The sequence below is a fragment of the Pelecanus crispus genome, chromosome 5 (assembly GCF_030463565.1).
Source record: "Pelecanus crispus isolate bPelCri1 chromosome 5, bPelCri1.pri, whole genome shotgun sequence".
Classification (NCBI taxonomy): Eukaryota; Metazoa; Chordata; class Aves; order Pelecaniformes; family Pelecanidae; genus Pelecanus; species Pelecanus crispus.
Window position 1 is genome coordinate 32,064,326 of NC_134647.1, and position 11,951 is coordinate 32,076,276.

General features: G+C 42.7%; 1 protein-coding gene across 1 annotated transcript; it reads right to left on the reverse strand.

Annotated features, from left to right (window-relative positions):
• Positions 1-8,620: 8,620 nt before the first annotated feature.
• On the reverse strand, positions 8,621-11,276 carry C5H2orf69 (chromosome 5 C2orf69 homolog). Its single transcript, XM_075711460.1, has 2 exons — positions 10,938-11,276; positions 8,621-9,460 (listed from the first exon to the last, which is right to left on the reverse strand). The coding sequence occupies exons 1-2, from the start codon at positions 11,274-11,276 to the stop codon at positions 8,621-8,623; spliced, it is 1,179 nt and encodes a 392-aa protein (XP_075567575.1).
• Between the last annotated feature and the right edge of the window lie 675 nt (positions 11,277-11,951).

Here is an 11,951-nt window from a genome sequence, read left to right on the forward strand (position 1 = left end):
CACCTACGGTCGTAGAATCTGACACGAAGTTTGGAGTAGATGTAGAATCTATTTGGAGCAGTGTTTGAGATGCATTATGTTACCATATCAAATGGGGTTGCTTCACCCCTTTTGGGATGGAGCCTGTTGTAGATGGCTACTTTTCAGCAGATTGTGGTGCTTACAAAAGCCTTGTGAAATAAAGATGGGCATCTCACAGAAAAGATAGGTTGTCATTGTCCCTTTGAAATCCCTCTGATGTTACTACTTGTGCTGTTTGGGGAATGCAGCATTTATCTGACTGAGGTCAGTCTGTTACTTCTAGCAGTGTTTTCTGAGAACTGTAACCTCACAGAAGCTCTTAGACTAAATAGATATGTAGTGTTACCGAAGTGCTGGGAAAAAAACTTTCTCCAGAAGAGCAGGAGATTGCAGCACTGTGCAGATTATTCTTCTAAACCTGTTCTTCTTGGCAGTTCAACACAGTGAAAATAGTCTGCTACCATGTGAATGGGCACCCGGCCATCTTAATGAATAGGCATGAATGGAACCAGCCAAGCGATTCTGATGGGCATCATTGTACGTTCTGAGGGTAGAATTTAAATTTGGGATCACAACAAGGTCTCCCAAAATTTTTGTTCGAAAACGAACAAGGGTTGCTTGTGCATACTGCTGAGACAGAATCCCTGCATCTGTTAGGCTGGGGAAGCCTCTTGGCTCTGTTGGACTGGTAATGTCGAGGGCCCCATCTGAATTACAGAGGTGTACAGCGCATATTCTTTGTGTGTTAGGACTAAACGGAGAGGCTCAGAGAGCCTGCAGGGCTAGACAAAGCTGTGTTCCAGCACTGTGCCTGCACAGCTATCTCTTTTAACTCGAACCACCGGCAGTTTCTCAATATGCTAGTACAGAGAAGTACTGTGCTGATCCCTCATTCTGCCATTTCTTGATTCTCCGTTCCCAAACGAGAGGTGCTAGCTTGGTATTCTCAGGCCCCCTCAACACTCAAGTATAAATAAGGAAAGCTTCATGGAGCAGCAATCAGTGTACGAGTGATACGCTTATGTCTCAGCTTGTGAGAAGTGCCTGCTGTCCTCTGGAGGGAGGCTGGGAGCCATTGGCTCCTGGGGAGAGGAGAAAGGGGAAAATCCTGTGGGTCAAATGCATTCACTGCTGTGCCACCTAATGGTGATACTAAGATTTTCAATAATATTTTTTTCATAGTATGTATGTAAAAAGCATAAATAAGATCTATCAAGCATTCAGAGTATTCAGAATGCCATTCTGGATATTTTTCAGTCCCCCTTTGTATTTTGTAAGGGAGGCTATTAAACTATTAATCTAAACACCTTAGGCCAAACGAAACCCTTGCATCCCTCAGTGGCAGTTGTTAGTGCTGAGGTAGCCCAGCAGGAAAGCTGCAATAATTCACTTGTTTAGGCTAGCGTGAAGTTTGGACTGGAAAGTGTGTATCTGGCTGGGAAGAGAGGGTCATGCTGAATTAAATGTGAGCCAAGTGCTACAGCAAGTGCAGCTATTTCTCCTTCACACTACCAACTCTAAAATGAAGCCTTTATTTTATTTTTGTATGTCAGCAAATGAGGTTATCTCACCCTGATCAGCTGGTGGATAACCCAGCCCTGCTCATGCTTCTCTTTCAGTGTTCTGTGAGAAATCTCTGCAATGACAGTGGGGGTTTTTTTGCCCCTCCCCATGACCTCTTTGGTTTTCATTTCTCTAAGACTGTCAGTAAACCCCACCAGATGTGATGTAAGTGCATATTCAAGAAAGAGCAACAAAAATTATTCTGTGTAGATCAGTGGGAAGATCAGCACAGTAATTGTTCTGTCAGTGCCACCCTTTTTTCACTTTGAACCAGTTTCTTCAATTTCTTAATAACTTCTATAAAACAGTTGTTCTGAGAAGAAACCAAGCAGTTTAAAAATGTATTTTCTTAATTTGAGCATAATGAGACTCCTGATAAAAATCTTGAAGTTACTGTGTTAAAAAAAAAAGTACTTGGTGCTTTTTAACCACTGTGCTACATGGTGTGAAACAAGCAGTGAAGTGATGAATGAATGGTGAAAGGATTAAAGGAATAACTTCCAGCTAACATAGTGAGAGAATACATGTAGCCACACTTAAAAACCCATTACTGAAATAACACAAAGAATTAGAGCCACTGACATTCTGTGGAAGTTTGTCCTTTAGAGACCTAAAGCAAAATGGGATCACACCACAATAAAACAGATGAAGTTGTGGTAACAGGTACTAGAAAAATAAACACTGACCATCTTAAGCATTCAAAACAGCTGCTTCAAACAGTGTATTCAACAGAGGAGTTACGTGACGCAGACTGCCCAGGACTGAAAGATGAATTAAGATACTTAAATAGAAACAGTATCTGAAATCAGCAGTTTAAACTTGGCCTACCCCAAACTTCAAATTACTCTAAAAATTTGGTGATTGAGGCTTTTAAAATGTAAGTTCATCGCAAATCAACATCTGGAAAGAATTATTTATTCTTGCTCATATGAAATATAAAGGACAAAAATAATTTCAGAAGATAAATGTTTTATACATTTTTCTTAATGTGTTTGGCTGTGGAAAGAGTCAAATGAAAAAACTGATGTCAAAATATTCTCTTGTCAAACTATTAAACAGGTCACTAAAACTCTGCCTATCATGTAAGTGCTGAAGATTTGATGTACCTAACTTAAGAATGTGTTTCCCTCCAGGGTCTAGGTTCTTAATACAAGTGTCAAGTTAAATGCTTAATGTGAAAGGGTTTGACTTGATCAAAAAGGATCAGAAATATATTTGCAATCCTTTTTAAATATGCAGGATGAAACTACTTGCCTCATTCACACTCTTAGACCCACAACAGGACTACTAACTTGACTAAGATGAGGATGATGTTACCATAGTAGAGGTTGTATTAATATGCATTACTTCACAGCTTCCAAAAAATTCCTGTACAGACTTCATTCTTTTTTCCTCTGGCCAAAACGTATCTTCCCAAACCTGAGACATTTAGATGTTTCCATGCAAACACAGGTGTTGAAGATACATGTTCTGAGACAGTAACTTTTACAAGGGATTCTTGTAAGTCAAGTTAGTATCACTCAATAACCAAAGATTCTGGTGTTACTAGAAGGACAGATGAAATTTTAAATTTTTTGCGGACAGTTATCTAAGTTTGTGGTAAAGTTGCATGTTAAGATTTCCTATTTTGGTTTGGGTCAGACTCTAGGATTGGGGATAGATTCTGAGCTCTGTATGTGGTAATTCCTGAGAGCAATGATCTCTTTTAAGTGGCAGTTCCTGAGAGCAACAAGAGCAGATTACACTCACTCCAGTTGTTCAGATCTGTTCCCAGTCAACATTTTTAAGAGCAGATTGAAAACATTAAAAGAACTGCTCAACCATGTAAAATGCGCAGCTCCACATGCAATGCTATGTTCGTACAAAAATGCTCAGAAACTATTGCTTGCAATAATAATGCAGATCGCAGTAGTGGACAATTTCTGCTGGGAAAACATTTATACTTCAGCTGTCAAGCAGTACATGAATTGCTTCAAACTTCCATCATGCAAAATCAATCTATTTCTCATGATGGGGAGTGAGAAAGAAGAGCTATGCAGATAGCCTGTAAGGGATGCAATAGCTTTATCTGACACCCAGGCTTAGGAGTACTGCTCAGTGGGTAAACTCTGGTGTGGGAGATGCAAAGAGCCTTGTTTTGCACTTCAGCACTGGTGTGTCTCTTGCAGCAGTGCTTTCTTTAGAAACAACTCAGCTCTGAAGTGCCAACAAAGGAAACTAACAATCGTGACTGAAAGTGCTCTCTGAAAGCTTAACTAAAAGAAGGAAAATTTATTCTGAACCTTGAAGTAACAGCATTCTTCTTTTCAAGTACATGAGATGTTTATACACATGAAGAAAAACCAGGTAAGAATGTATTTATCCCTTTTGTTCTACCAGATGCTTTTCTGGTCATTTGCTTAAGTAGAATCCAGCACTTCTTGGGTCACTTGGAAACATGTAAGGAAGCCCTAATAACAGGAAACGATAACAAAGCCATCACTACTTTATAACCCACACTACATTATATGTGAAATGAATGCCTGAATCAGTTTTCCATGGTTTCCACAGTGATGTGGAACAGCTAATCCTGTGCAAGTGTTTTTTGTCAGCAGGACGAGTGAATTATGTTGTTAATAGTAATTAATTAGAATTAATTTTGTCAGGAACAGTATGTCTGGCACTGGGAGAAGCAGTGCCCGTCTCCGCCACATAGGTGTTCTATGATCATGGACAACCTGCTTAATGACTTCGTGTTATTTTATTCAAGTTAAGAACAGTTACCTTGCATCTGAACAGAGTTAAGAGATCAGTAAGACCAACAGAAACGCAGCCTTAGTCTTAGGGCCTCCACCAGCAATATTTAAATGTGTCTAAATTTTCATCACGTTATGAGCATCAGAAATAAACATTTTTTTCTTTAATCTACCATCCTTAAAAAAATGAAATAAGATTTCAATGTACAATTAAAAAGATTTTGAAGAAGTAAGTCCAAAGGTGATTGGAAGAGGCTGTCTCTTGTGGATTGCAGTCTGAGGCACTCACCTTTGCTTCTGTATTGCACAGGGACACCAGACACACTATTCATGTTCGCAGATTCTACTAGGCAGTGATGTACCTAAAAACGTGGCTCACAACAGAGCGCACACACATTCCAAAATGTTTACTGTTCTTTAACTTCTCTCCTATATTAACTAACAAGACCCATGTAATTTAAAATAAGTATTCAAGGTAAATGGATGGGTATACTTTAACCTCAGTGCTTCAACTTTCAGACAACAAATATTGTTCATCTCCAGAGATAGTGAAGTAACTGTTAGCTTAGGAAAGACAGCATTGTAAAAGCACCATAGGACAGAGGAAAAAACAGGTGACGTTTTCTTTCTGCAAATAGCTCAAAAAGAACCTGTTGGGAAAACCTGAGCGCATGATCATGCACAATCACTTTTATCTGTGAATATTCACAGTTGTAACATCCTAACTCCTGAACTGACTTCGCAGTCTTATTTAAAATAATTTCTATGACTATTTAAATACATAGCATTCCAGTTGGTTACCTCTATCAGCAATAATATTAATTTAGTAAGATAGAACAGCTCACCATAAAGTGCTTGTGCTACCATAAGGGATGCAGCAGGATGTTATCAATGGGACGACAGAACAGATTGCTCCTTTCAGCAACATGTTAAGACTTCGAACCTTAATCACCTTTCACAATTAAGGGCTGATACTGATTTATGCAGTACCATTTACAGAGATGAAATTAAATTAGTCCTAGGTAGGCAGAAGGTTACCAAAGTTTCTACTGTTTAAGATGCACACAAAAATAAAACCGTTTAGGTCATACAGAATCTGGACAATTTCACAGAATTGAGCTCTGTTTTAAAGGAATTTAACAGGCACAGCTTAAAACATTTTAGCATTTCTCAAAATCTGAAGAATGTCTTGTCTATTGTACATGAAACAAGCATGCAATATAAAAAGTACCAGCTATTACATACTAGGTTGTACTAAGGACTGCGTAATGTTGCTCACTCCATTCAAAACCAGAAACGTCTTGAACTAAACCACTGTAAGTAAGCATGAGAATCACTTAACTTTATGCATTTACATCTAAGCTTCTTAAAAACTGCCTTTACAGTTAACGTTGAAGAACGGGCATATCCAAACTATAACATATTTCATCCTAACATAGAAATGTTCACACCCTTGGGTACTTCATGCCGGCTTTCCCATGTATGTGAGATGCCAGTAAGCTGTTTTAGAATTACAGATGCTGACTACACAAATACAAAGCCTGCCTTGGAGAAAAGCTATCAAATAAATCTGACTTTTTTTAAACTAGGTCTCCACAAACACCTGATAAAGCTTAATCCACAAAACTTCACTGCACATTCCTTGTTTAATGGTTTTACATTCACATCAAAGTGGTTTCACCCATTAGAAAGAGTTTATTTTCCACATTGTTTGCAAAATTTATTTTTAGCATGCATTGTAGTGAATGACAGAGGCACATTCCAACAGAGTACTACAACTGTTTAGAGAATGAAAACCAACCAGTTTTCCCTCCACAACACAAAGTCTCAAAACAAGATTAGTTTTACAACAAAGTGCTTATTCTTCTAATTAATAAAGCAACACTTAAGCCTATTTTATTTAACAGCTATTGTAAGCAGCCTCCATCAAACAGGTTAATATTATTTTCATAGGACAGCCATCCAGAAACTTCTGAACACAATGTCAATATTTTACTAACTGTTTCCAAAAGCTTGCAACAACCTACTGGTACTGCTGTTCTGGCTGGCACAGAATTGCTTGGAAATTGGTCTGTGATCCGCCCTGTTACTGGATAGGGCAAGTTTTAGCATACTCAAATTAGCCTGGTCAATGTGAAACTGAAATGAGAGGGAGCAAGATCAGTGGGGTGTTTGGGGTTTTTTTCCTGTTTATTTGTTTTTATTTTATAAGTGGATAATCAAAGATATTTCAAGCAATTTGTAGGCTTTCTATTAAAACCACTTCATTAGGTAACCCATATTTCCTTTACAGAAAAAACTCCTTGCGTATGGTGCAAGGGTTATCAAAAGGACCAAAAAAGGCACACAGCCTTCCTTGGAAGACACAAACAAGTTGTTACAAGTGCATTAAGAAGGTAAGCAATAAATAGGGTTGAACAAAGTCTCCAAGAAAGTGTTTTTAAAAAAAGCAGATGGAACTAGATTTCAGATTCTTTTATAAAATGTGAGAATGTTTGCATGTTGCACTTTTCTCCATCAATTAAAATAGACTATTTCTCCTTTTATCAACTAGGTACATTAGTCCGATTATTAGCAATAGAGTTCACATTCCCATTGTAAGGTGCACACTGTATGCATAATCCTATTACCCTTAATATTTCCAGTATTAAGAAAACTTTCTTCAGAGTTCAACGCACTTTTCTCATTCTTCAGTGATCACTAACATGTGCACAACCTCTGCAAGAGTTGCAAAAATACTGTGTCCAGTGAACCTTGTAAGTTTTAATGATGCCAATAGAAGAAAGATGACCCAGGGCTTTCCTTCCACAGTGTAAGAGTCACGGAAAGAAAGAAGCAGGGGGAAGATGTTGCTAAGCCAAACATAGGAACAAGGTTGAATAAAATGCCTTTTTTTTTCAGAACTGAGATACATTTGTTTGTATAATCTTCATAGTGTTTTGCTAACTTGCTTTTGTATTCCTATACTTCCTGGAAATCCAAAACCACTTTAAGCTACTGGTTCATTGTTAATAGCTGCAGTTGTCTTTTAAGAGTGATTCTAAGATTTGTAGATAAATGGAAAAAGTTACAACAGTAGAAAAGTTCCACTAATACCCTCATTTGTCCATCTTTCAGTAATTCTTTCTGAAGAACATTCAGGTTTGGGGCCTGAACTAGATTACATCTTTTGTATCTGATTTGTCTGGCTCTGTATTTAATTAGACGAGTTTTTTTTCTGTAAGAAAAATTAGGCTCTGAAAATCGATTTTTGGGTGGCTCTAGAAGCAACTACTGCAATACATTCAAAAGAGAGAATAGTTCTAAAAACAGAAGCATTCTGAAACAGCTACGGTCAACACAAGTCTAAAATTTGTTATTACAAATGCAACTTGTAATACGTTATGTACTTATGGCTCAATTTAGACCAACATCAATGCAGCAATTATCAAGAAAAACCGCAGCAGTCCAAGGCAGGGACAAAGACACCTTGACTCAAAAATACAGGTATTACTGCTGGTCCTTATAGAAGTTAGCCAAAGCAATAGCAAGGTATGTTGAAACAGCAATAAGCTACACCCTCATCACCATTCTTGGTCACTTAACATAACTATGTAAAAATTTTCAAGCCCCCAGGTGAAATGGCTATTCACTAGCAGATACCGCACAATGAATTAACGAAACTTCATAGAGACGGAAAAGGCAAGGTGCACGTAAGGAAGAAAAGTGGATTGGCACTATTATTCCAAAGGTAAATATTTATGACTTTTTTTCAATTAAGAGAAATGTTACAGAACTGGAACATTTAATTAACTAATTAAAACAATTTTCACCAAAATATATAACTAAGATTGTTCTAGCAATTATCATTTTCCTTAAGCCAAAACCCTAATGTTACATCTATTATTGACAAAGACCAAAGTTTTTAGCCCTGGAAGCTACTGAATTGAAGTATCCAGACATCTGAAAGTCTTGAGTACTTTAAACTCCCATTAAAGGCAATATATGGCGTTAGACATCCAGGACTAAAAATTGTGCCAACAGGTTGAGAATAAATGTTCACATTTAACAAAAAAACATGTTTAGGATAGTTCTTCATAACACTTTTTTCTAGGAATCAAAGGACAACACCTGTTGTAGGTATGGGGTCCCAATCCTCCTTTTTAAGCTACTGAAATTTACCTATAGTCTCTATTAGCAATGCAGGACTGATTTAGTATTCTCTTCAGAAAGCATCTGCTCAAAGTTGTAAATCTAGATGACAACATTTACAGTGTCAAAAGTGCTTTTACAATGAATATACTATTCAGATACATACAGTCTCAAAATACTTCATGAACTCTGAAATGGTTATCTAAGGAGGGAACATCATCAGCAAAATGTAGTTGATCATTTATTTCCACACCAAATTCTTCAAGTATCTGTACAAATTTCTCATGCTCTCTCCCAATCCATGACCTCATTGTGTCAAACACTTGGTATGGTGTAACATGAGCATGAACTTCAATTCCTGTCTGTGCAAGTTCTTTCAGCACTTCAGGGTAAGTAACCCAAGTATTGCTTCCTCCCGAATGACCACCATCCAACCAGTAAATCGCTTTTATGTTTTTTAAGAAGACATCTGTATTCTTGTCTTTTTTAGCTTCCTTCAGCTCATAAAGCAGCTGGTTCAAAACCACACAACCTTTACTGAAGCCAATCAAAGTAAACGACACGGCACCTACAGCAGACGGTATAATGAAGTTCATAGCAGAATTATTAGAGCATTCACAATCTCTCTCTCCTTCTGTGGACGAGCAGCCATTCGTTGTAGGAACAGACTGCGGCTGTAATTTACAAGCAGCTATTTTTGCATCCTTGCTGACACCATGCACAATTTTCTGGGACAGTAGAATATTCTGAGAGAGTCTGAATGCGTTAACTAGCAATGCATGGAGATGCTTGAAAGCTCCAAAGTCAGTGCTGTGCTCTGGTGCTCCAAACATGTTGCTCGCCACAAAGTTGTCATAACAACTGAATTTGTGCAGGTGCATTCGAGAACACTTTACAACCCAAATAAAGCTATTAGGGAACCGGCGAGCAAGTATGGTAGCAACATTTTCAAAACTCCAGTGCTCCCACTGAAAGTTTTCTGGATGGCAAGACATGATGTCATGATAGTTCTGAAAAATTAAAAAAAAAAAAAAAGGAAAGACGCATTACTACATTGTGAAAATACTTCAGCTCCGTCTAGTGTATATGAATATAAATTCATAAGAAAGGACTGTAACTAACAGAGAAACATGCATTTAAGAGGTGCTTGCTTGCTTGCTAGGCTTCCAGAACAAGAAACACATTAAAGAAACTGGCATATTTAGATTTACTTACTCTACTTTAATATTTTTACATTTTAATACCCCCAAAATTAATACAATAAAACTAAGCACATGGAAATATTCATAATTTTTGTTGACTTTGCTCCAAGAGAAGATTAGAGTATTATTCAACTTAGTGTCACACAGAATACGTAATTTTATTGTATCATCTCCATCTGCAGAAATACTGATTATCTTATTACAGACAAATGACAGATTAAAACTTCATAATAAGTTTTCTATTTTTTTTACAGAAAAAAAAATTCCCTCTCACTCAGCTGTAGGGAGTCTGCTCTCCTTGTTCACATCCATATGGGGCGTAAATGCAAAAAAATTAACCCCCAAGTCATGAATGATCCTCACCTCCAAATTCATAATGGCAGAGAATACTAATTAGTTTATTTTATTAAGGAATAATAAAGCCATACATAGGAATGGTAATCAAAAAGGTTTTCTTAGGCCGTTGCAACCCTTAAAATGAAAATCCACAGAGTTCTGCATCTTCAACTTACAGGAAAAAAAAGCCTTTCTGCAGAACAAAAAGACACCACTCCTGCTTTTGGGAAGTAACGACTTTTGAGATTAGCTGACTACCCGGAGCACCAGAGTACGTTACAGAGGGCTAATGTAACGTCAGTGTTAATGTAATGCAATCACATTAATGCAATGCAGTGTTACAGCGGTCGACCACATGCCCAGGGACAGCTCGTCAGAGTCTCTCTTCCCAATTTCTCGCCCACTGGGAGACAACACGTGCCTCCTTCGGGACACGCTGCGAAAGCCTCAGCGCCCGCGAAGCATCCGCAGGACGGCGGCTGGGCCGCTCCTCACCCGCACGCAGAGGCGGGGCTCAGCCTGCCAGAACACCCGCCACCGGAGGGCTTCAGCGTCCTCCCCGCTCCCCCGGGGCTCCTTTGATCCGTACGACTTCAGACACCGCCGCCACCGCCAGAAACGTCAGTCTCCGGCAGCACTACGGAAGCAGCCTGCCCCTCCCCTGCCGCTCCATTTCAGGTTTCAGGAGCGGCCCGCTCCCGCTGCGTTCACCCGCCGGTAACGGGCGGAACGGCCGCCCGCGATGCCTCCCCCCCGGGCAGAGCTCAGCCGCGCCGCGGCGGGACCCCCGCAGCCCGCCACTGCCGCTGCCGGAGCCGCGGCCGCCGCCCCCTCCCCTCACCCCCGCACGGACCGCGCCGGCAGCGGCTCCCTCCGGCGCCGCTTCCCCTCCGCCGCCCGGGCCGCTCCCACCCGCCATTGCTTACCGCCCTCGGCCGCCCCGCCGTACCTGCACGTCCCCCGGGAAGTAGATAACGTGATGCTGCGGCGGCGCCGGGCCGCGCGGGGCCGGCGGCAGCAGCAGCAGCAGCTCGTTGGCCCGGTGCGGCTCCGCGCCCGGCACCTCGGGCAGCCGCAGCCACGGCGGGCTCAGCCGCGCTGAGGAGAAGCCCGCGCCGCCGCCGCCGCCGCCGCCGCCGCTGCTGCTGCTGCCGCTGCCGGCCGCAGGGCCCGCGGCGCAGGCGGCCGGCGCCCCGCAGAGGCTCATGCTCCTGCCCAGGCAGAGGGCAGCGGGGCCGACGAGGCCCCGCAGCAGCGAGGCGGCAGCCGGCGGGCAGCGCCTGCTCATGGGAGCGCCGGCCCCGCGCCCCAGCGGCCGCCCCCGGCCCGCGGCCCGGCCCCGCACCGCGCCTGCGCGCCGCCCCCGCCCCGCCCCCCCCTCCCGGCCTCCGCCTATCGGCACCGCCCCCTCCGGAGACCCAGCAGGGGGCGTTGCACGTGCGCGCCGCGAGGCCGCGGCCGAACGCCGGGGGCGGGGCAACGCGCCTCTGACGGCCCCCCCCCCCGCGCGCCAGCGATGACGTCACCGAAGCCTTTAAAAAGAGCGTGGCGGGAAGCGGGGAGCCCTGAGGCGGCCGTCGCGCGGGTGGCGGCACCTTTCCCCACGGTGCCCCTCAGGCCGTGGCGGGGCTGGGCCCGCGGCGGGGCTTCTCGGAGGCGCCTGGCGCCTTCTCTCAGCGCAGTTTCGGGTACCGGCGCTCCGTCAGCGGGGCTGGGGCCCGGCCTGCTCCCGGGCGCCGGCAGCCTCGCCTCGCCTCGCCTCTCCTCGGGCCGCGTGGCGCTCCAGGTGAGCCTGCGCACCTGCCAGCCCCGCGGCCGCGCCCTGCCCGTGCTAAAGCAAAGCTGAGCTGGCGTTGCCCGGCCGGTGTGCTGCCTGTGCTGCCTTAGCTTGAACGTAGCGCTGGGCTGAGAAATCCTGAGGAAAGGTAGGCCAGTAGGTGCCTCTGAATTTGGTAGTGTGACT

What these genes read in the sequence shown, in the direction of transcription:
- C5H2orf69 (XM_075711460.1), bottom strand. Translation starts at nt 11,276, where the DNA reads ATGAGCAGGCGCTGCCCGCCGGCTGCCGCCTCGCTGCTGCGGGGCCTC. An exon ending in ACTTCCCGGGGGACGTGCAG is followed by an intron (nt 9,461 to 10,937) that starts GTACGGCGGGGC and finishes TTAATTTTTCAG; the next exon opens with AACTATCATGACATCATGTC.